Consider the following 22,618-nt stretch of genomic DNA (forward strand, 5'->3'; position numbering starts at 1 on the left):
CCCTTGAGGACTCGGTGGGGACTATGTCAGTCTAAGCAATAGAAAGGTCATGGGGTCTAACTACACATGGGCAGCTTCTGCCACATGGGTGGGAGCAGCTTTCTCCTTTCTGCCCTTCTACTTAATATCTGTTTATTTTGGCTTTCTGGAAAAGACATCCTGGAAGTCTGTGGTAGGAAAAGCTGTGGCCACATGTTTCTTCTTTGAAGTTTCTCAATCCCAGGCACCACACTCATTGTCACGTCATAATGTCAAGCGCTTCTGTTCCTCTCCTCGGCTTTTGGTTCTCTGTCCTTTTCCCTTTGAATCTTTGAATGAGTTTGAGGTCTTTTAGTTATTTTACCAGAGGGTAAACAGAGGTCCAGAAGGTGAGGTAACTTTTCCCAAGTCATAAAACTGTGGTAGAGCCGGAGGAGCCGCAGCTGGGACCACAGTGAGCTTCCACTGCGGCTGCGTGGCTAGGTGTGGGGATTTTCTGGGGAAAGTGTGGATAATTTCACTGCCCACTCATGGAGCACCTCCCAGTGCTCTGCTTATGAGCAGCCTTGTGGAGCAGGTGACTGCTGATACAAACTTTTTGTGGTGTCTAGCAATGCACCAGTGTGTTGTCTTGTTTCCTGGAAAATGACTTCTAAAGTCTCGGGAAGGAGGTGTCTTCTGTGGGCTAGCAATCCCTAGGTACAGGGTAGAACTGGTCATTGAAAATGCAGGGCAGGCTCAGAGGGTAAGGAGGTCAGTCTTATTCCCAGGCCTCAAAGAAGGAAGGGGGGCTGAAGGTTGGCTGGATCACCCGTGAATCAGTCACACTCATGTAAATGAAACCTCTGTGGGTAGACTGCCACGGAGGTGGACTTCCTAATAGCTGATGTTCAGAAGTGCCCGAGAGACCAGGGAAGCCTTGCCCTTCATTATACCTTCATCGGCATCCATTTTAATACCTTATAATCAACTAGTAAACCTAAGTGTTTCAGAGTTGTATAAGCTGTTTGGGAAACTGAATCCAATCTGAGAAGATGGTAGGCCCTGACTTACCGGCAGTGGGTCAGATGTAGCCCGAGTTTGACGTTGGCATCTAAGTCAAGGCTGGCTTAGGAACAGACTGTCTTCAAGTAGATAAGGTTGCAGTGGAAGTAGACTAGATACACCTAGCTGGTGTCCACTTTAGAACCAGTTGCTAGGTGCTGTGTAAGAAGACCCCCCACCCCAACACACACACACACACACACACACACACACAAACTTGTGTGTGTGTGTGTGTTTACAGAACTGAGAGTAATGTAGGAGAAACTGTGAGTTTGGTGGATTTTTTTTTTCCTTACCTGGACCCAGACATTGAACAAGCCACTGTCTCTTGGACATGTTTGCTTACAGCTGATTGATGGGACCAAACAAACAAACAAACAAAAAACAAAAAACACGGCTTTAATTCCAGCACTTGGGAGGCAGAGGCAGGCGGATTTCTGAGTTTGAGGCCAGCCTGTTCTACAGAGTGAGTTCCAGGACAGCCAGGGCTACACAGAGAAACTCTGTCTCGAAAAACCAAAAACCAACAACAACAAAAAACCCAGCTGATTGATGGGAAGCCCCTTTCTGCCGGAAGAATGAGATAAGGCTGTCTTCAGAAGCTGGGTAGTACTCTGTGTGGCTCCCTGCCTTTAACAATTACCATAGCCTTAGAAACCATGGCTAGGCTAAAGTGGCTCCTCTAATTCTGAGAGGTAGGTACACGCCTGTACTTGTTAAAGCTATTATTTTGTGTATGGATGTTTTGCCTGCATGAATGTGCACCGCATGAATGCAGTACCCGTGGAGGCCAGAAGAGGGCATCAGATCCCTTGGGACAGAAGTTATAGACAGTCATGAGCCACTATTCGGGTGCTGAGACTCAAACATGGGTCCTCTGGAAGAGCAGCCAGTGTTCTAAAACAGCTGAGCCATTGCTCCAGCCCCACCTATAACTTTCAAAGGTTTAGAGGTCACATGCATGGCTTGGAGGTACTCTAGCTTGTGACCACTAGTCTTACTGAAGTACAGGCAGATCTTCTGAGGCACGAAGGTATCTACACCTGCTTCCTGTATTTCCAGGCATTATGGTGGAAGGCTTAGGCACGGACTTCTTAGTTCAGGGATTTGTTGCCTATGACTTACTGAGGTTTATCCAAGTAGAAGACATTGCCACTGGTGTGGCCCTGGTGTGCCAGGGAGGGGTTCATAATGTAGACTCGCCTGCTGAACCCTTCCCTCAGAAAGACAAAGCACCCTTGTATACAGAAGGAAGTGTCTCCTGCAGCTGAGAAAATCTCCCCCACTTTTCCAGTGACATCAGGCTGTTTCTCATGGAGCCTTCCTGAGGTAAGCATGCGAGGTGTTTTGTTTGTTTTAAACGTGGTGGTTCCCCTTGGTCTGGCTAAGGACAGGTTGTTAGGATGCCCGGCTCAGGCTTGGCATAGGGCCTGATTGTCCTCTGCAACTTGGAGTTATCTCTGAAATCCTTTTCTAGAAAATAACTTTATGTCTCTTCTTTTCTCTTATTTTCGATGATAACAAACTTCTTGTTGGGCAACTTTCTTCCAGGAACATCCTAATCTCTGGTCCTGGAGCCAGTGGAGCTGGGATTTGCTGGTATAGGAGTGACTGGTGATAGCCATAGACACGTATTGGGAAATATGGGTCTGTTCTTGCTGCTGTCATGGAGAAAAGCCCTAGGATATGTTTGTGAAGAACTTGAGCTAGGTTATTAGAGAAGTCAAATTGCCATTTCATTTTTACCTAGCCCTTCCATTTTGGATATATTAAGTATGACTCGAAGTTTCCTTTCTTCATCTTTTCTTTCTTCCTCTTCCTTATTATGTCTGCTTCTTTGTATATATATTGTCCAAGACCAGCTCTAACTGGATAGTAAAAGCTATTGTCTGAGACTAACTCTAACCAGATAGTAAAATCGAAGGCCGGCTGCTGCTTCTCCTGCTCCTGTTCTCTGTTATGGTTTGGTTTTCAGAAGAAATTGGATATCCTGATGACGAAGACTGGAATTCCCCCAAGGAGCCCAATGCCCCTAATCAACAGGAAGTAGCCTTCCCCCTCTAACAGAGATGAGAGCGGACTAAGGGTTAGAAGGGTAATAGATATAAGAGCCCAATAAAATAGCTAAGAAAAGTATGCCTACAGTCTCTAACTCATAGCCTTCCTCCCTCAGGCTCCCCAGACACCACTGTATTCATCCTTTCCCATAATGCATTTCTTATGGGTTGGGTTGATGGCAACAAATCCCATATAATCCCAACAAAAAGAATGACTAAGACAGTGTATCAGAAATGCTTCTCTATGAACGAGTTCATTTGTCCATGTCTGTAGAGTAGTTGAGAATTCTGTCTTCATCTTGTACTTTTGACATTTTAACTTTTACATTCTCTGGAGAATCTTGTTTTGAGAATTCTTTGAACTTCATGGATCTGAATATCCACATCCCATTGAAAGCTTCAGGGTAGGAGATGTAGCTCCGTGGTAGATTACTTGCCTGATATGAGCAAAACCCTGTATTCCTTAGCACCATAGAAGGGTAAGGGGAGAGATGATGGTTCAAATGAGAATAGCTCACATAAGCTCATGTATTTGAATGTTTTGTCACCAGGGAGTGGGACCAGGGAGTGAAAAGGTTTGAAGAATTAGGAGGGGTGGCCTTGTTGGAGTAGAGGTGCCCTAACAAGGAGAAAGTATGTCACTAGGGGTGGGCTTTGAAGTTTCAAAAGCCTGTAACGGTCTTTGTCTCTATCTGTTTTCCTGTCTGTCTGTCTGTCTGTCTGTCTGTGGATCAGGATGTAAAGCTTCCAGCTACTTCTCCAGTACCATGTGTGCTGCCATGCTTCCCTCCATGGTAATAAATGAAACCTCTGAAACTGTAAGCAAGCCCCAATTAGATGCTATTTTTAATAAGAGTACCTTGGTTATGGTATCTCTTCATAGCAGTAGAACAATGACTAAGAATTTTCAGCTGTTACTTTAGTAAATAAAGTTTTAGTACCTTATCCCTTATATTCTCTGGAATTCTCATAGTGCAACTATTTGTTTCCTTGATGGTTTCCCATGTGTCTCAAAGGATGTCTTCATTCTTTTTTTTTTTTTTACAATTATTTTTAGTTCTCGCTCTCTCTCTGTCTCTCTCTGTCTCTCTCTTTCTCTCTGTCTCTCTCTGTCTGTCTCTGTCTCTCTGTGTGTGTGTGTTTTTGTGTGTGTGTGCGTGTGTGTACAAAGTATCTGCTGAGGCCAAGGCATCTAGACTCCAGAACTTGGAGTTACAGATGGTTGTGTGCTAGGAACTGAACTCTGGTCCTCCTGAAGAACAGTAAGTATTCTTAACTACTGAGCCATCTTTCCAGAGCCATGTTTTAGTTTACTCTTTATATCTGTCTGATGAATTCTTTCAAAAGAACTATCTTCAGTTCAGAAATTGTGTTTATCCCAGACTATTATGGTGCTGTTTATTTCATACTTGTTTATGATTTTCTTCCAAGATTTCTAGTTGACCCATATGGTTTTTTCTCTAGTTCTTTATCACATTTCTTATCTATATAATGAATTACTTTACTTATTTTACTATCTGTCTGTATTTCCTTATGATTTTATTTTGAATTACTTTATAGGCAACCCAAGGATTCCCTTTGAATTGAGTTCTATTTTCAGAAAGTATCTGTATCCTTTGGAAATGTCATGCATCCTTGATTTTTAAAAATTTCTTCATTGATATTTTCACATCTGGCATAACGGTTACCTTTTCCAGTCTTGTGGTGTAGCTTTCATAGGAAAAGGCTTTTATTTAGATAGGATTTAGGGTGCAGTATATGTAGAGGTGATCTAGAAGTGCGGCCTGTGTAGTTTCTCCAGCTGTAGTTCGTGTCAGCAGTGCTGTGTGGACCTTCATAGCCCAATTCACAGCAGTGGGTGGGGATAGATGCACAACTTTGCAGCAGACATGGGATTCCAAATGTATATTCCCTTGTGCCTGCAGACTTGAGTACCTGTGACTCTGGGGTTTATGATGGTGGCACTGAAGTCTTAATGCTGCAGAGTTCCTGACCTGGTGGTTTGTGTAGTCACAGGTCTTCTGATTAGGGCAGCTGGTCCCCAGGTGGAGCAGGAGTAGAGGTGATGGGAAGGCTAGAACCTCTTAGGTTTCCTGCACCCACTGCTGCTCACTGAATCCACAGCACTCCTTACCAACTTAAGAGGGAGCACTTGGCCTTCAGCATCGATGCCCTTGCACCTCTAGACTTTCACACGACACATGTGACACATGGCTGAAGGCAAGGTAGCAGCCCAGCCCACATCTCTCAGGGAGACCTCATGCTCAGAGAGATCCCATCACAGGACTGCAGTCTGTTCAAAAGCCTTGTTTTGACACAGATTGTGCTTTTGTAGGTCTGGACCAGATGGTACTGTGTTTAGCACCATGACTATCTCCAGGACTGGCTCCTCAGAGGTGACTTCACTGAGTGAATGAATGAATTTCCTATTGACTCCACATCTTAGGAGCTAGGGAGCCTGCCAGTGTTACCTTTTGTATGTTTTCTTCCTATTGTGACATCTGCATATCAGGACCTTCTCCCCCTGGTGATTGATAGCAGTATCCTTGTAGCCTACAGATGGGTTCAGTATTTGAGGGATCATGCTAAGATATTTCTTCTAAGAAGGAAAGTCATAAGAAAAGTGTGTTTAAGAGAAACAGACAGACACAGAGGATGAAGGGGGGTGAAAGGAAGAGAAAGATACACATAGAGAGAGGGACAGGATCAAAAACATACCCAGAGAGAAACGCAAGGACAAGGAGGGCTGGGGAAAGCTCTGCTCTGTACTGTGCAGGGCAGAACACTTTCTTGGGCATTGCCATACCTAGCTCCTACCCAGTCAGTAACATAGACTCCAGTGTGGAACCTCCTTTCTTGACTGATACTTGCTACCTGTACAAAGAGGATTGGGCAACATATCCTATAAGGGTTAATTCAAACCCGTCATCATGACTTATGACTGCCTTGATGAATATAATCATAAACATGAAATTTCAAACAGCCAGGTATGATGGCACAAGTCAGTATTTCTAGTACTGGCCAAGCATGGGAACTTAAGGCCACCTTGGACTACGTAGCAAATTCAAAGCTGGTCTGAACTACATGTGAGACCCTACTTCAAACAAACAAACAAGGACTGGAGTTAGAGGTCAGTGGCAAACGGCTTTCCTAGCCGTACCTGGGTCTGATCCTCATTACTGGGGGCAGGGCAGGGGGGACAGAAGCAGAAGAAAATGAAACAGCACACTGAACTACTTACGGCCATACAACACCTATCTATATGTAAGTGCATCCGTGTACATGTGACTAGCTCTGAGATGATAACTGTGCAGACTTTCCAGTAAACCACTGGGTACAGACACAGTGAATTCAGAGAGGACTCTTATGAGGACCTTGTACAGATACACAGTGATAGGGATATCACAGCCACAAGGTCCTGTGCAGGGGAGGGATCTGGGGCCTTGTCTCTGGTGCTTGCTCAGTGTCTCATGGTTTGCTCAGTGGGCATAGGAATGGAAGGTCTCATGCAGGGAGTGATGAGACAAGCAGTTTCCTTCTGATCTCAGCCCTCTTTACTGTTGACTTGCCGAGCAGGGCCCAGAGCTCCGAGGCTGCACCTTCTTTCCAGGCCAACCTCCTACTACCTGCAATCCAAAAGAAACGAATACATTTCACCCTCATCTGCCCACTAATTGTTTCTTTTCCCTCAGAAGCAGATACTACAGCCTCTGTGCAGCCCAGCAACCTACGTACAGATGAGCAGTGATGTACGTGTCCACTCCTGGCCTTGTTCTTACTATCTGGACCTCGAGAAGCAATGGGTTCCTGGAAAACTGACCCTGACACCTCATTCACTGAAGTTCAGTGTGGACAAAACTGAAGAGGTCCTTGTGGGCCTGCCCCTCTCCAGTATCACTGAGATTAGGAAAGAGACGTCTCTCTTTATCTTCAGTGCGATCACAGTCCTGGAGAAGGGCCAGGCCAAGCACTGGTTCAGCTCACTTCGGCCTAGTCGAAATGTGGTCTTCAACATCATTGAGCATTTCTGGAGGGAGCTGCTACTGTCCGGGCCAGGCACTGCTGCCAACACAACCTCCCCCATGACCAGGGGCCAGGAGCTGATAGGACTGATGGAGAATTCCCAGAGACGCATGGAAGACACAGCAAAGGTCCTTGAACACCAGAGCGAGCAGCTAGACAGCGTTTTAAGGGGTCTGGAGAAGATGGAGTCCGATCTCGATGTGGCTGACAGGTGGGCAAGCTGCAAGGTCTTCTCTGCCTCTGCTGGGAAGGCGGAGTGTTCTCTGGACGGTCTCATGGTTAGCACATTCCTGGCACCTAGAAAAAAGGCTGTGTACCTACTGAGTGGGCTCTGGGACTCACCCCAGAGAGCCATTGCCTGTCATCACGTGGATCCTATTGGCTCATAGAAAGTGGGGGGCAGGTGTCTGTGTTGTGATGCGGGATGGGCTGCCTGAGGGAGGCATCTTGCTCTGTTAATGCTGTGGTTCCTGTGTGCTGATTAGTCATGTCTCCAGCTCTCAGGTCATGAGTATGATCTGTGTCCCCTCCTGGTGGTGATCTGCTTTGACAACAACAAATAGGTTTTTGTTTTGTGCATACCTTACAGTGTTCATTTCTTTGGTAACTTTTTCACATCTTTAAATAGGTGACCCGTTTGGAGCTCCTATTCTGTGTGTGTGCCTTGTGCCTGTTCTCCTTTATCAGCTGTCTTGTGTTTTCTCTTCATTTTGCTCTTTTTCATTTTCATTCTGGTTTGTATTTCTTGAGCTTTTCTTTCTGTTAGATGTTAATTTCTCTTTTTTTTCAGTTTTTTTTTATTGGATGTTTTATTTATTTACATTTCAAATGTTATCCCCTTTTGTGGTTTCCCCTCTGTAAACCCTCTATCCCATCCCCCCCTTAACCCTGCTTCTATGAGGGTGTGCTCCAACCCACCTACCCACTCTTGCCTCACTGCCCTAGCATTCCCCTACACTGGGGCATCAAGCCTTCATAGGACTAAGGGCCTCCCCTCCCGTTGATGCCAGATAAGGCCCCTTCAGCTCCTTCAGTCCTTCCCCTAACTCCTCCATTGGGGTCCCTGTGCTCAGTCCAATGGTTGGCACTTCTTGGCATCAGCAGTAGTGTCTGGGTTTGGTGTCTGCATATGGGATGGATCCCCAGGTGGGGCAGTCTCTGGATGGCCTTTCCTTCCATCTCTGCTCCACTCTTTGTTCCTGTATTTCCTTTAGGCAGGAGCAATTCTGGGTTAAAATTTTAGAGATGGGGTGGGTAGCCCCATCCCTCAACTGGGGAGCCATGCCTAACCTCTGAATATGGTCTCGACAGATTTCTCTCCTCTTTGTGGGGTATTTCAGCTAATGTCATCCCCATGGAGTCCTGGGAGGCTCTTGTTTTCCTGGCATCTGGGACTTTCTGGTTGCTACCTCCCAGTTCTAGAATCCCCCATTGCTACACACCTCTGTTCAATTTCCTGACTCTTTGTACATCTCCTCCATCTCCTCCCTTATCTGATTCTACCCTTCTTTTTCCCCTCCCCTTCTTCTCTTCCTTCCTAGTCTCTCCTACCCTCTACTTCCCTTGATTCTTTTGTTTTGCTTTCTAAGGAGGACTGAAACTCTACTCTTTCGTCTTCCTTCCTCTTGAGTTTCATGTGGCCTGTGAGTTGTATTCCACAGTCTTTGCCTAATATCCACTTATCAGTGAGTACATACCATTTGTGTACTTTTGTGACTGAGTTACCTCACTCAGGATGATATTTTTACTCTGAGGTAGTATCTGTCTTTGTCACTGAGGTGAGTTTCCTGTATGCAGCAAAATGCTGGGTCCTGTTTATGTATCCAGTCTGTTAGTCTATTTCTTTTTATTGGGGAATTGAGTCCATTGATGTTAGTTAAGAGAGATATTAAGGAATAGTTATTGTTGCTTCCTGTTATTTTTGTTGATAGAGGTAGAATTATGTTTATGTGGCTATCTTCTTTTAGGGTTGTTGAAAGAAGATTACTTTCTTGCTTTTTTTAGGGTGTAGTTTCCCTCCTTGTGTTGGAGTTTTCCATTTATTACTCTTTGTAGGGCTGGATTTGTGGAAAGATATTGTGTAAGTTTGGTTTTGTCATGGAATATCTCGATTTTTCCATCTATGATAATTGAGAATTTTGCTGGGTATAGTAGCCTGGGTTGACATTTGTGTTCTCTTAGGGGCTGTATGAAATCTGCCCAGGATCTTCTGGCTTTTAGAGTCTCTGGTGAGAAGTCTTCTGAAAGGTCTGCCTTTATATGTTATTTAACCTTTTTCCCTTACTGCTTTTAATATTGTTTCTTTGTTTTGTGTATTTGGTCTTTTTATTTGGTTTTGAGTTTTTTGTTTTTTTGTTTTTTTGATTTTTGTTTTTTTGGAGACAGGGTTTCTCTGTGTAGTCCTGGCTGTCCTGGAACTCACTCTGTAGACCAGGCTAGCCTCCAACTCAGAAATCCGCCTGCCTCTGCCTCCCAAGGATTAAAGGCGTGTGCCACCACTGCCTGGCTGTATTTAGTCTTTTAACTATTATGCGATGGAAGGAATTTTTTTTCTGGTCCAATCTATTTGGAGTTCTGTAGGCTTCTTGTATGTTTATGGACATCTCTTTCTTTAGGGAAGTTTTCTTCTATAATTTTGTTGAAGATTTTTACTGGCCCTTTAAGTTGGGAATCTTGGCTCTCTTCTACACCTGTTATCCTTAGGTTTGTTCTATTCAATGTGTCCTGGATTTCCTGGATATTTTGGGTTAGGGGCTTTTTGTATTTTCTTTGACTGTTATGTCAATGTTTTCTATGGTATCTTCTGCACCTGAGGTTCTCTCTTCTATCTCTTGTATTCTGTTGGTGATGCTTTCATCTATGACTCCTGATCTCTTTCCTAGATTTTCTATCTCCAGGGTTGTCTCCCTTTTTGATTTCTTTATTGTTTCTATTTCCATTTTTCGATCCTAGATGATTTTGTTCAAGTCCTTCACCTGTTTCGTTGTGTTTTCCTATAATTCTTTAAGGGATTTTTGTGTTTCCTCTTTACGGGCTTCTAGCTGTTTACTTTTGTTCTCCTGTATTTCTTTAAGAGTGTTATTTGTGTCCTTCTTAAAGTCCTCTATCATTATCATGAGGTGTGATTTTAAATCACAGTCTTGCTTTTCTGCTGTGTTGGGGTATCCAGGGCTTGCTGTGGTGGGAGAGCTGGGTTCTGATGATGCCAAGTAGCCTTGGTCTCTGTCGCTTATGTTCTTGCCCTTGCCTCTCACCATCTGGTTATCTCTGGTGTTAGCTGGTCTTACTGTCTCTGATTGTGGCTTGTCCTTCCTGCAAGCCTGTGTGTCAGTACTCCTGGGAGATGAGTTCTCTCCTGGAGGAATTTGGGTATGGAAAGCTGTGTTACAGGGTCAGCTGTGGGTCACAGATGGAAACTGAACACTAGATATTAATTTCTCTGCATTAGATTTGTTTTGCACATGCTGTTTGACTCACACCTCAACACTGTTTCCTGTCTGTTTTCTCTCATCTCTGCATTTCAGTTGCCTCTTTTGGTTTTATTTTACTTTATTTTTATTTATTTACTTATTGGTTTTTCAAGACAGGGTTTCAGTGTAGCATTGGCTGTCCTGGAAATCGCTCTGTAGACCAGGCTGGCTTGCCTCTGCCTCCTGAGTGCTGGGATTAAAGGTGTGTACCATTTACCCCCCCCCCCAGCCTTTTGTTTGTTTGTTTGTTTTATATTGACCTGTCTTTCCTAGTTTTCTCTTTGTCTGGATTTCTTTATCCTCTGTCTTTAGTCAGAAGTATTTGTCCCAGGGCCCCTGTGTAGGGAACTTCTAGGACTGGACTGTCAGTAAACCGTCCTCTTGGGTCCCTGCATCCCTTCTGCAGTGTGACCTCTATCTGCCTTACTTACCTTGGCATGGAGGACCCAGCTCTCCTCTCCTTATTCTGCCCCTGCTAAACAGTGTCTCTTCCCAAGTGCCAGGTTGGGTATAGGCTCTTGTTTGTCTTCCTCTAGGCCTGTCTACTCTGTCACTGACCACAGTCCACCCCTGTTTTTAGAGGATGTTGGTACTACCTTTGTAATTACACCTAGATTTTCAGCTGTTCCTACCATTGGTATATGGAAAAGTCTCCATGGCCTTGTGGCTGTCTCGATCTGTCCCCAGTGAAGTGGTGGTATTCAGCAGTAGTCCTTGAACAGTACACCCTGGCCATTCTTCCCAAAGCCCATCTTTGAGAGTGCTCTTTTTCAGCACACCAAGTTCAAACTTGTATTAAATTTCCGTGCTTATTTTCCAAGACTTAGTTTGGAAATGTTACAACCCTCTTGTCTACAGTTCTGCTTTCTTGTATCAGTTATCCCAGCGTCCCTCTGAAAATATTAGGTAGAGAAGCCAACCTCTCTGGTAAATATGTTGTCAGTACTGCTCTGAGTAGCCTGGTGAGATCAGGCCTGATTGCCCAGTCCTCTTAGGACGGGATCAGCCCTTTGTCCTGCTGTCCCCACTGTTCACTGCCCACGTCAATTGCTAGCAATCGCTTTGGTTATCAGATAGTTTTAGGTGTCTCCGTGCTGGTTCAGTAGTGCTTTACTTAATACTGATCCTCATGTGCTGGAGGAGTGGTGCTCGTGACTTGGGTATGCTAAGGAGAGGCTGCAGAGTAAAACACAGGAAAGTGCTCTGAGAGGAGACCACTCACATAACTCCTACTGCAATATAGTAAGAGTAGTGGTCTGTAAATACACACACATCATAAGTATGTGGATTACAAACACAGCTCCTGTAGGTTTAATACTGCCCTTCATTCTGGTGTTCCTCAGGGCCTAGGAACATACATTCTGTCTAGATGAAGGGCTGTGTATGTGCAGAGCATGCAGTGCTCCCTAGCCATTATGTGGTGGAGTGTCCGGGCTCTCTAAGTGCTTTGTAGGTGTGACAACCTTTGCTATAGTCCACACATGGTTAGGGGTGTATGTGCTCAGAGAGAGCGTGCAGACACATCCTCCTCTCTCATTAAGACAGTGTTTTTTTTTTTTTAGTGAGACCATGTCATGAAGTTAGGCCCATGTCAGGCTTGTTACAGGAGCAGACAGCAGAGTCCTCAGTGTTTAGAGTTGGCAACTGTTCTCTCTGGCCCCTGCTTAGTTTTGTCCTCAGGATGAACTGCTATAAAATGGATATGGAGAGTAAACTCTCTCTGTTCCAGGAATAGGGTGTTTTTACAACATCTTCTCTTCTGATTGACCGTGTCCTAGCCTGTTTCTGCCTCTTCGTGCACATGGATACATATTTTACGGGAATTCGGGGATAGCTCAGCATATTTCATAGTCTGCCAAATTAGAGTTCCTGTTATTTACTTTTGGTTCCTGTTGGGAAATGAGGTTTAATCTGGACACACTGGATACATTTGAGCCTCTGTCTTCCCCATGAAAACTCAGCAAAAGAGTCAAAGAGAAGTGAGACTTTGGTGTTGCAGGGCTAGTCACAGCAGGTACTGGCTCAGGGCTTGACTCTGAGATCTATTTTGTATCCTGACAGTGCTCAGCCTTAAAGAGCCTACTCTATCACCACCCAGATGCCTTGGTGTCGAAGGCTTGTGTTTTCAGTGTATGCCTATTTGTTAGTACCATAGAGCCTGTTTCCATGGCAGACTAGATAGAGGGTGTCTGTTGGAGAGTAGTGCTCTGTGGTCTTAGGGTGTTTGGTTCCTTTTCCACCATGGTGCCTGTAATTCACTTCACAGAGGCCTCCAGCCTCAGAACTTACAGGGAAGGATTTGTGCATAAAGAAAAAATGTGATCTGGTATCTTTTTGTTTTTATTGTTTACCACTTTTTGGCTGTGGTATCATTCATAGTAACCAAACTAGGAAGTGGCCCACGTGTCCATCAATCAATGGTATAAAGAAAATGTGAGATACACACTCACAGTAGAGCATTACTCAATGATAAAGAAGGATGAAATTGTGACATTTACAGAGAAATGGAGGGACTGGAGATCAGCATGCCGTGCTAAACACCAGACTCAGAAAGAAATGCACTGCATGTTCTTTCATAGGCAGGAGCCAGGTGGGCATGAGAGCAGCAGTTGGACTCTTTGGAAGAGAAAGGAGATTGGAGGGACAGAAGAGTGTAACAGTGATGAGCTGTGACTTTTCAGTCATGTGACCAAATACCTAAGTAGAAGTAACTGGTGAGAGCCTTCTGGCTGACACTTCAGAGGCACACCCCCTTGTCAGGGGAAAGGCATAGCAGTAGGAGCACGAGGCTGCTTACGTCTGCATTCCAGGAGTGCAGAATGAGGACAAGGTTGGGGAGGACCAGAGCAAGACATCACAGGAGCCGTTTCTGTTGTCTGGGCAGTGGTAAGTAGAGCTGGGTGAACACACTGAGTCACAGAGACACAGAGATGGTGGTCAGCATAATGGGCTCCGAACAGAGAATAATCTAGATAGAGCAGACAGTATCCTCACAGATACATGGATGAGGAAAATATGCTATGTCTGTGCAATGAAATGCTATTCAGCTATGAAGAACAAAATCCAGCTATTGGTAGCAATGCAAATGAGCCTGCAGATTGTGATATTGAATTAAATAATTAAGGCACAAAAAGCCAAATGCATGTTTGCATTTGTGAAAGGCTGAAGAAGTGGGGCTTGTACATGTTTGTAGCTTATGCCTGATTCAGTAGGTCCCCAAGGCCACCGTGTCATTTCTCCAGTTCTGTAATACATAAGTAAAGTGGACGTACTTTGGAGTGAGCAGAACTCTCCTGTGTCCCTAACCTGTATTAAGAGGCCATTATGGTGGTAAAAAGTAAAATGCAGCCCCTAGAACTTCTTCTGTCTAGGAACATGGTAGCCAATAGCTTCGTACATCTGTGCCAGGGTTACAGAAAGTGCCACTGCTAATGGCTGACTCACCCTTGGGTTGTACTGATTTGTTGAAGCAGCTCTCAGAACTTGTGTTGACTGGTTCATCATAAGAATAACTGTCAAGGATCCAGATGAAGAGATGTAAGAGGTCAGGTATGTGGAAGGACAAGGCTTCCATGTCCTCCCTGGCCAGTGCCCCCAGGACCCTCCACATGGTCCATTCCTGGGACTCTCTGAGCCCATCCATCTCTAGGGGTTTTATGGACACTTAGTTACATGGGCACAATTGATTAAGCCACTGGTTGTCAGTGATCTACTCAACTTCTCCTTTGAGGGCTGAGATAAGGCTGGTGAGGGTCCTCACCCTCTGATCCAGCCCAGGTCTCACAATGACCAGCCCCACCTGGTAACTACTCAGGGGCTGCTGGCCAGCAGAAGGCTCGCATATAGAAAGCACTTCATGTAGACATCCTAGGAAACAGGATGAGGACCAAATATATTTCAGACTCACACTTGAGAATTGGCTGTAAAGCTTGGAGAACTTAGGGATTTGCTTTCATTCTGAAACAAAAAGGCATGTTGTTAGTTTAAGTCTTTTGTAGGTACCCTTTGTTCTATTGAGAAAGTCATCCTTCTAGCTTGTTGAAGTGATGGAATTCTTCAGGTGCTGTGCTGCTCTGATGAGCATGTGGCTTTCCTGTCTCACTGTCAGTGACCTGCATCACCCTGGTGAATTTTCAGATGTTAAGTTCTCATCTTCTGGTATGCATACCACTGATATGCAAGTTAGTAATTCCTTGTGTCATCAGCGATGCATGCTGGTTCTTAACATTTTTTTGTTGTTATTGTTTTCGAGACAGGGTTCCTCTGTGTAGCCTTAGCTTTCCTGGGACTTGCTCTGTAGACCAGGCTGGCCTCGAATTCAGAACTGAGAGATCCATCGGTGTCTGCCTCCTGAGTGCTGGGATTAAATATGTGTGCCACCACTGCCAGCTTGCTGTTTTTTATTTTGTTTTGTTTTAAATAAGGATTTTGCTGTGTTGTAATTTATATGTCTTATTGAGTCTGGCTTGGTGTACATCACGCAGCTTGTGAACTGTGTGAGCAGTTCTGCCTTTGCATTGTTCTCTGAGCAGGACTGGACAGACAGCTGTTGATTCTTATCTTTGGCAGAATCACCAACGAAACCACTCAGGGCTTGGTGTTCTCTCTCGTGCCATCTTTACAGATTAGCTTTCTTTCTAAAACTATAATTTTTTTTTTTTTTTTTTTTTGGCCAGAGTTTCAGAGGTTGGGCTTTTTATGTTGTACATTTCAGGTAAGTTGTTAGATTTATTGGCACTGGGAATAATGTACATAAAACTTTCAACCTCTGTAGTAACATCTCTTATTTCTAGTCCTATGTCAATAATGTATATTTTCTCTGTTGTTTAATTGATATTTCTTGTTAGTAATTTGTATTTTGTATTTAAATCACATCAAAGAACTGACTTTGTATTCTCTCCCTCCCTCCCTCTCTCTCTCTCTCTCTCTCTCTCTCTCTCTCTCTCTCTCTCTCTCTTCCTCCCTCCTCTCTTTTAAGATACAATCTCACTATGTTTCCCAGGCTATCCTGGAACTTACTTTGTAAACTGGATAGGCCTGTAGCTCATAGAAATCTAGTTGCCTTTGCCTTCAGAATGCTAGGATTAAAGTCACAGATCACTCATTTTTATTTCTGTTCTCTGTGTGTGTGCAGGCACACACATCTATAACATCTGTATGGACAGTTGGAGTTTGTTCTCTCCTTCCACCATGTGGGTTCTAAGGATCAAACTCAGATCTCAGGTTTGATGGCAAGTTTTTTTACCCACTGACATAGCTCCCTAGACCAGGAGGCCCACCCCTCCCCCCCAACTCCAATTTCATTAATTTCTACTTTTGGCTTTTCTACTTTCTTTTTGTATATTTTGGTCTTCATTTTAAAGTAATTTGAAGTAAACACTTAGATAACTAATTTTAAACCATTTATTTATCTTTTTGTTTATTTATTGTCTTTTTTTTCTTTTTTTTGAGACAGGGTTTCTCTGTATAGTCCTAGCTGTCCTGGAACTCACTCTGTAGACCAGGTTGGCCTTGAACTCAGAAATCCCCTGCCTCTGACTCCTAGGTGCTAGGTTTAAAGGTGTGGGCCACCACTAAATATACCTGTCTAATATACACGTGTACATATTGAAAACTCAGTTTTCTCAGGTGGAACTGTGGTTGCTTCTCATGTGTGTTGTATTTTCATTGTTATTCACTTTAAATGTTTTCTTTTTTTAAAAAAGATTTGTTTTTATATATAGTAGTATTTTGCCTGAATCTGTGTCTGTGTATGCATATAAATGCATATTTGTGCTCTTGGAGGTCAGACAAAGGTGTCAGATCTTCTGGTACCGGAGTTACAGTTGGTTGTAAACCACCATGTAGGTCCTGGGAAAGAAACCCAGGTCCTTTGCAAGAGCAGCAAGTGCTCTTAACCACCGAGCCATTGCTCCAACCCCTTTAAATATTGTCTGATTTCCTTTTTGTTTTTTTGGTTTTTTTTTTATTACATGTACTTCAGAATGCATTAATCTGCAAATATTTTCAGATTTCTAATAATGCCTTTGCAACTAGCTGCATTTCCTGTCATGATCAGTCTGCGTCCAGTTGAGAGCGGTGTGTCCTCAGCAGATGCTGGTGATTCTGTCATCAGTCAGGCTGATCTACCACAGTACTCTCCAAAACGCAAGTTCTTCCTAGTTTTTGCCATCTTGTCCTATCAGTCATTGAAAGAAATGTCACTGTTAAAGTCTGCAACTGTGGCTGTTTTTTCTCTTACTTTTGTCAGTTTTTTGCTTCATGAAGTTTGAAGTGGTGTTATTTGGCATACAGATGTTTAGTGTTAAGTCTCCCGGTTGGGTAGATTCCCTTATAGTGCTAACACCCATTTTCTGTTAGCATACTGTGTATAATGTGTCCATTTCAATTCTTTGTTTTCTATGTACCTGTTCTTTCATGTTTTTACAATGTTTTGGGACATGATATAGCTGCCTCTTGTTCAAACTGACAGTGTGTTTCTTAACTTGGTTCATTTGCTTTTAGACTGATGCTTTCCTGGTTTGGTGTAACTCTTTAATTCTGCCTTATGTTAGTTTGCTTTTTGTTCCTTCTGATATTTGCTTTTTCCTTCCTGCCTCCATTTTTCTTCTGTTGATGCACTGGATATATTTCTCCATTTTTCCAGTTGTGCTGTACAGTCTAGTAGACATTGACTGTACTAAAATTGAATTATATTGGGCTTGGAAGTGGGTTAGAGAAAGAGCTCTTGCCTGGTGTACATGAGGCCTTAAGTTTGATTTTCCAGCTCTACAAACAATTAATTAATTGAATTAAGAATTGGACCTCTCAGTTGCCATGACTATAGATAAAGTATTTGGTAGCTAGGTGTGCCTCCAGTTTTTTTGGACATGCTGCAGAAAGCTGTAACAAACAGCTCTGTAGAAATGGTGGGCTGATGAATTCGTGGATGGATTCTGAGTCAGAGTTCTCCACGTCAAGGAATAGTGTGGAAAGCACAGCGTGAGTCGTGTGCACATGTCTGCTGTATCTTTGGTTAGCAGGCTCCCGTCCAGACAGGTGTGCTCACACCCCAGCCTCAGCCCATACTCTGCTCTTTCCGATTCGTGAGTGCTTGGTGGGAAAGATTGACCATAAAATAGTAACATGCTCTACAAAGATTAAAGTAGTCTTCTGAAAACAACAAAGGCATTACATCTTAAAACTAACAATCTCTGGTTTCTGTGTTTTCTTTGTTCCCTTAGATTGCTGACAGAATTGGAGACTTCTTCCTGGTGGCCTTTTAGCTCTAAATTTTGGAAGACGACAGCAGAAGCAAAACCCAGCAAAGGTGTCTCTGTAGCCACTTGTGAGCCCTTTGGAAAGGAAGGGGTTGTGATCAGGGTCCCTGCTGTTGTTTCTCAGAGAACAGAGTCTCATTCGAAGCTGGGAAACCTCACTGTCCTGGTTTCTGGTTTGGAAATCCATGACTCCAGTTCATTGCTCCTGCACAGATTTGAGAAGGAAGATGTCGATGATATCAAAGTTCACTCTCCTTATGAGGTCAGCATACGCCAGCGGTTCATTGGGAAGCCAGACGTGGCTTACCGGCTGATATCTGCCAAGATGCCAGAGGTCATTCCCATTTTAGAAGTGCAGTTCAGCAAGAAGATTGAGCTCCTGGAAGATGCCCTAGTGCTCAGGAGCAGGGGCGGTGACTCCCCTGCAGAGAATAGCTGCTCCATTCGGCATGCAGGTGAGTAGCCAGCAGGGCAGTGCATGTACTGACTTCCAAAATTAGAGCCTCACTCAGCATGCTGTGATTTGTGTTCACCATGCCCATCAATCAGCAGCTGCTGGCTCCAGCTCGCAGGCAGTCATGGGCTCGAACAACCCTTGCAGACTGCCAGCTTACACCTGCCCTTGGCAGATCATTGGGTTTCAGGATAGGGCAGTGCCAAAGCTTGGTGCTTAAATGTCTCCCAAAGGCTTACCTCTCAAGGTGGCACCATTAGGAGATGGTGAGGCCTTTAGAAGGAAAGGCCTTCTTGGAGGTTTGCCCTCTCCTCCTGTTTGCTAGTGATGCGGTGAGCAGCTTAGTTCCTGCTGTGGTATACTGCCTCACCACAGGTCACAGTATTAGGGACCACTTATGTGGACCGGGACCCTCTAGAACCATAGTTAGGTTAAACCTTTTCTCTTGATAAATTGATTGGGTATTTCCTTATGGTATAGAAAACAAAAATACCAGAAGCTAGGTGTTATATACAGGAAAGATTAAGTAATTTACATTCTGAAAGCATAAAGTCCAAGATTGGACAGCTCCATTTGTTTGGCCCCTGCTGAGGGTCATATGGCATGATGAGAACACTTGAAAGGACAGGATGCTGAAGAGATTCTGGGGCCAGGCTTGCTCCTTTACAACAACTAGCTCTCAGAAACTTACTAAGATCCCACAGTCCTCCTAAAGCCAGTCTCCTTGTGACCTGATGACCTCCGCCTAGGCTCTGCTCCTCAAATGCAGCACCACCTCTCAACATCACTTAGCACCTAGCATATGAACTCTTGGGGGACACACTTAGAGTTTTCTGAACAACAGCAAAAGGTTTAGGTAAGTCATCCAAAGGAAGCTTCAAGCCCCCAGCCCTTCCCTCTACTCAGCCTAATTCAGGAAGTGGTACTCTCAGATACGTTCTGGTGTGATCCACATCTACCCTGACCTGTCCTCTACCAGCCTACCACTATCCTTTGGGGTTAGATAGGGTCTTTCCAGCCACTACCCAGATGTACATCGTAGAGGTCTGCATCCTTGAATTCTTGGACATAGTGTTGAATTTTCAGGTTCAGGTACTGTGCATTGGGTCAGTGGAGCAGCATAGCGTAGTACCAAGGCCCAGGATGGGGTAGTCCATTTGGACATGATGTGTGTGCATTGCCCACGGTGTTCAGTTTCCCTGTATTAGGCTTAGGCAAGTGGGACCTGCATGTAAGAGATGAAATGCTACAACATGAAGGACATCTGTCAGTGTGGGAGAACAAACTGCCCCTTTCAAGGGAGGCTCTCAAGACCAAGAGTGTCTAGTGAGGCACAAGCAGAGGAGAAGGAGGAAGTAGGGTCTCCTAGTGGAGGCAGGAGTAAGGCGGTGATGTAAGCATGCGTGCACAATGCTGAGGAGGAGGCATGAGATACCTTAGCCAGTGGGTAGGAGTTGTCCCAGTGGAGGAGGACTGAGGGAGGAAATGATATGTGTGCATGCATGTCCTCCTCCTGGAGGGGCTTTAGGTAGGAGACGTTATAATGTCTTAGGAAGGTGGTAGCTATCCCAGTGGAGGGAGTGGAGGAGGCCACAATAGCCTAGAATATGGTAACTTCCTAAGGAGATTTCTGAGGCTTTTATGACAACCCTGGATAGGTCATACCTCGTGAAGTTATAGGTTCACTGTGAGATAGATATCTATCCAGTTGTTCTCATTTGGTGAGAGTTCTGCTGACCACCCAGTGCCAGAAGGCTTAGGCTTGTGCACAGGCTGCCTGTGGTTTGCTGTGCAGATAGTATCATCTTGAAGAAAGCCATAGATGTGCTTCCTGCACTCCTTCCTGATCAGTACCCCAGCTGATGCAAGCCAACCTCCCATATTATAGATGTTGGAGTCAGGAATGTTGTAACCATAGTCCTAGCAACAGCGTGCTGGGATTTGATTAGGTTCCTGGGGACCTGTCCTTTGTAGTTGCACAGGAAAGTAGCCAATCCCAGGGCACTTGCATGGAGCACTTGGAGTGTGGCAGTCTGTTATTTTCTGTCTCCTGGGGACTCCTTGAAGTGTTTTGAGTCTACTTGGTGAGAAGGAAGCGCTATCCTCATTTCTAATGCATGGGTGTGCCCAGCTGGCTGCTCTGTGCAGCAAGCTCACATGTACTGAGGTTTAGTGGGGAAGATGGCTTCCAAGGAGGTAGGAACTCGGTGGTTTTCTTACCCACAGCTTGGTGGGAGGGTTGGCACCTTGCCCACACCTTCATGTGCTGCAGTTCTCAGCTAGCTTCTATCTTACCACTGGGAGGTGGAAACTGGAAGCCTTGACTCAGGCCGAAGGCCCAGCCTCTTCTGAAGGTGTGCTATGTGCATGTGGCCACACAGGGGCAGTCTTGAAGCACGGTGAGCTTTTGCTGTTGGGAGTTAAACTTGACACAGGGAAGCTCCCCAGAGACTACTGTAGTGAATGTTTGCTGCAGACCGCAGAGGCTGCCAATATCAAGAGCCTGGACCTGGAGAACAGGCAGATTGGCCGTGTTGTCTCAGAAGAAGATGGCTTGATTGCTGTTGCCCCTCAGATCATCCTTAAAGACTTATGAGCTTAGAATAGGTTTGAAAACAGTACAGGTCATTATCTTTTGTTTAGTGTCACATGGTAACAGGTGTCTCAGATTCTTGAGTTTCAGATTGTGGAATATTTGTGAACAGTAATAAAATCTCGGAGCACAAGTCTGCGCGTGAAACTCACTGCTGCTTTGTTTGTATCTGCTTTAGGCTCGCAGGCCACGGGTAGTTTTATACATTGTCTTCAAAGATTTTGTGCACAGACCATTTCAGAGTGTCCTGGAGTTTGCAGCATATGAACTCTGGATTTTAACATAAGAGTCCTATGCTGCTCCCAGCCCCAAATCTGCTCTGTCGTCAACTTCTAATGTTAGTGTGCCTCCCTGTCCCTCTAGGGAGCACCCTCTCCAGGTACCTAATCTCTTATCTCACCTCACCTCCGCCTGGCGTCCTCTGTCCCCAGAGCCCCAGGGTCCTGTGCTTGTGGGTTCCAGAAAAACCTGTAGAACTCCACGCTGGAGCACTCTTTGCTGGAGTACATGCCATGTATTTTCATGGGTGAAATCAGCAGTAAGATGCCCTTCCATTCTGTGACCAAAACACGCGTAGTGTGGTCTGACTCATCGGTTTGCTAACTCTTTCTTGCTGCTTACTTTTGTCACATGCCCAGAAGGGCTGTGCACAGCGAGCACTGAGAGCCACCCCTGACGCCGGCTACAGCGTGGCTCTCAGAGCTAGTTCTCAGCACTTATGCCTTATGCCACGTCCCTGACCGGACAGCACAGTGTAGGACAGATGACGGCATCTCATCAGCTTGGTTCAAGTTGTCTTTTAAGACAGGGCTTAGAAGCCCTTGAGAGTCCTAGATGATATAGGTACCCATCCTAATCAGGGTGTCTATTGCTATGATGAAACATCATGAGCAAAAGCAAGTTGGGGAGTTGTGTACACTTATATAACAGTTCATCACTGAAGGCAGTCAGAACAGGAACTCAAAGGGCAGGAACCTGGAGGCAGGAGCTGATTCAGAGGCCATGTCAGAATGCTGCTTGCTGGCTTGCTCCTCATGACTTGCTCAGCCTGCTTTCTTACATCACCCAGGACCATCAGCCCAAGGGTAATCCCACCCACCATGGGCTGCTCCTTCGCTCCCAATAATCACTAGTTAAGAAAATGTCCTATAGGCTGCCTGCAGATCAATCTTATGGAGCCACTTTCTCAATTGAGGTTCCCTCCTCTCCGATGACTCTGACTTATGGCAAATTGACATAAAACTTAACCAGGACAGCACCCTAGGATGAGGTCCTCAAGTGTGCAAGTGCTGTGCTATGTTTGGCTGAGCTGTCACAAGGGGTTCCTGATGATATAGTTACCACATTTTGCCTGATGACAGTCTCTGGGCCCAAGGGAATTTGTAGTAATACAGACATGGGTGGCACTGTGAATGTTGGTTCTCCTGGGTCCAAAGACAGGGTCCTCGGGTTGCACTGTGCTGATCTGGATTCACTGGAAAGCTGGTTAGGGACAGTGACTTGGCCTTTATACACCTGTGGTCTCCATGCCTGAGTGTGTTATGTGCTACAGAGTCATCATGGAAGTATAGGTGTCTGTGGAAACAGTATAATCTCCTGTTTCCCCTTCCTTACTCTGCCCTGCCCGTGTGGAAGAATGTGTATTTTGTTTTCTGACCTATGTCTCAGGCCTCATACAGCCTACAGCCTCTACAGATGAGGAACATGAGACCAGGTAGTTCCCAGAAGAGGGATCTGCC

The 22,618-nt window shown here is 44.9% G+C and overlaps 1 protein-coding gene across 5 annotated transcripts in view; it reads left to right on the plus strand.

Moving 5' to 3' along the window:
* The window catches only part of Snap47 (synaptosome associated protein 47), a 44,371-nt gene that overhangs the window by 4,981 nt on the left and 16,772 nt on the right, over positions 1-22,618 (plus strand). For 2 of the 5 annotated variants that reach the window (XM_028776497.1, XM_028776500.1), the window contains exons 2-3: positions 6,776-7,314; positions 17,797-18,287. In XM_028776497.1, the coding sequence (XP_028632330.1) occupies positions 6,818-7,314; positions 17,797-18,287 (988 nt within the window). In that variant the 5' untranslated portion in view covers positions 6,776-6,817. Of the gene's footprint in view, positions 1-6,065; positions 6,211-6,772; positions 7,315-17,796; positions 18,288-22,618 lie in introns of those variants that run through there. The other 3 variants (XM_028776498.1, XM_028776499.1, XM_028776496.1) reach the window with 3 other exon arrangements.

This window comes from Grammomys surdaster, unplaced genomic scaffold (genome assembly GCF_004785775.1).
Source record: "Grammomys surdaster isolate TR1022 unplaced genomic scaffold, NIH_TR_1.0 270, whole genome shotgun sequence".
In the NCBI taxonomy this organism is placed as follows: domain Eukaryota; kingdom Metazoa; phylum Chordata; class Mammalia; order Rodentia; family Muridae; genus Grammomys; species Grammomys surdaster.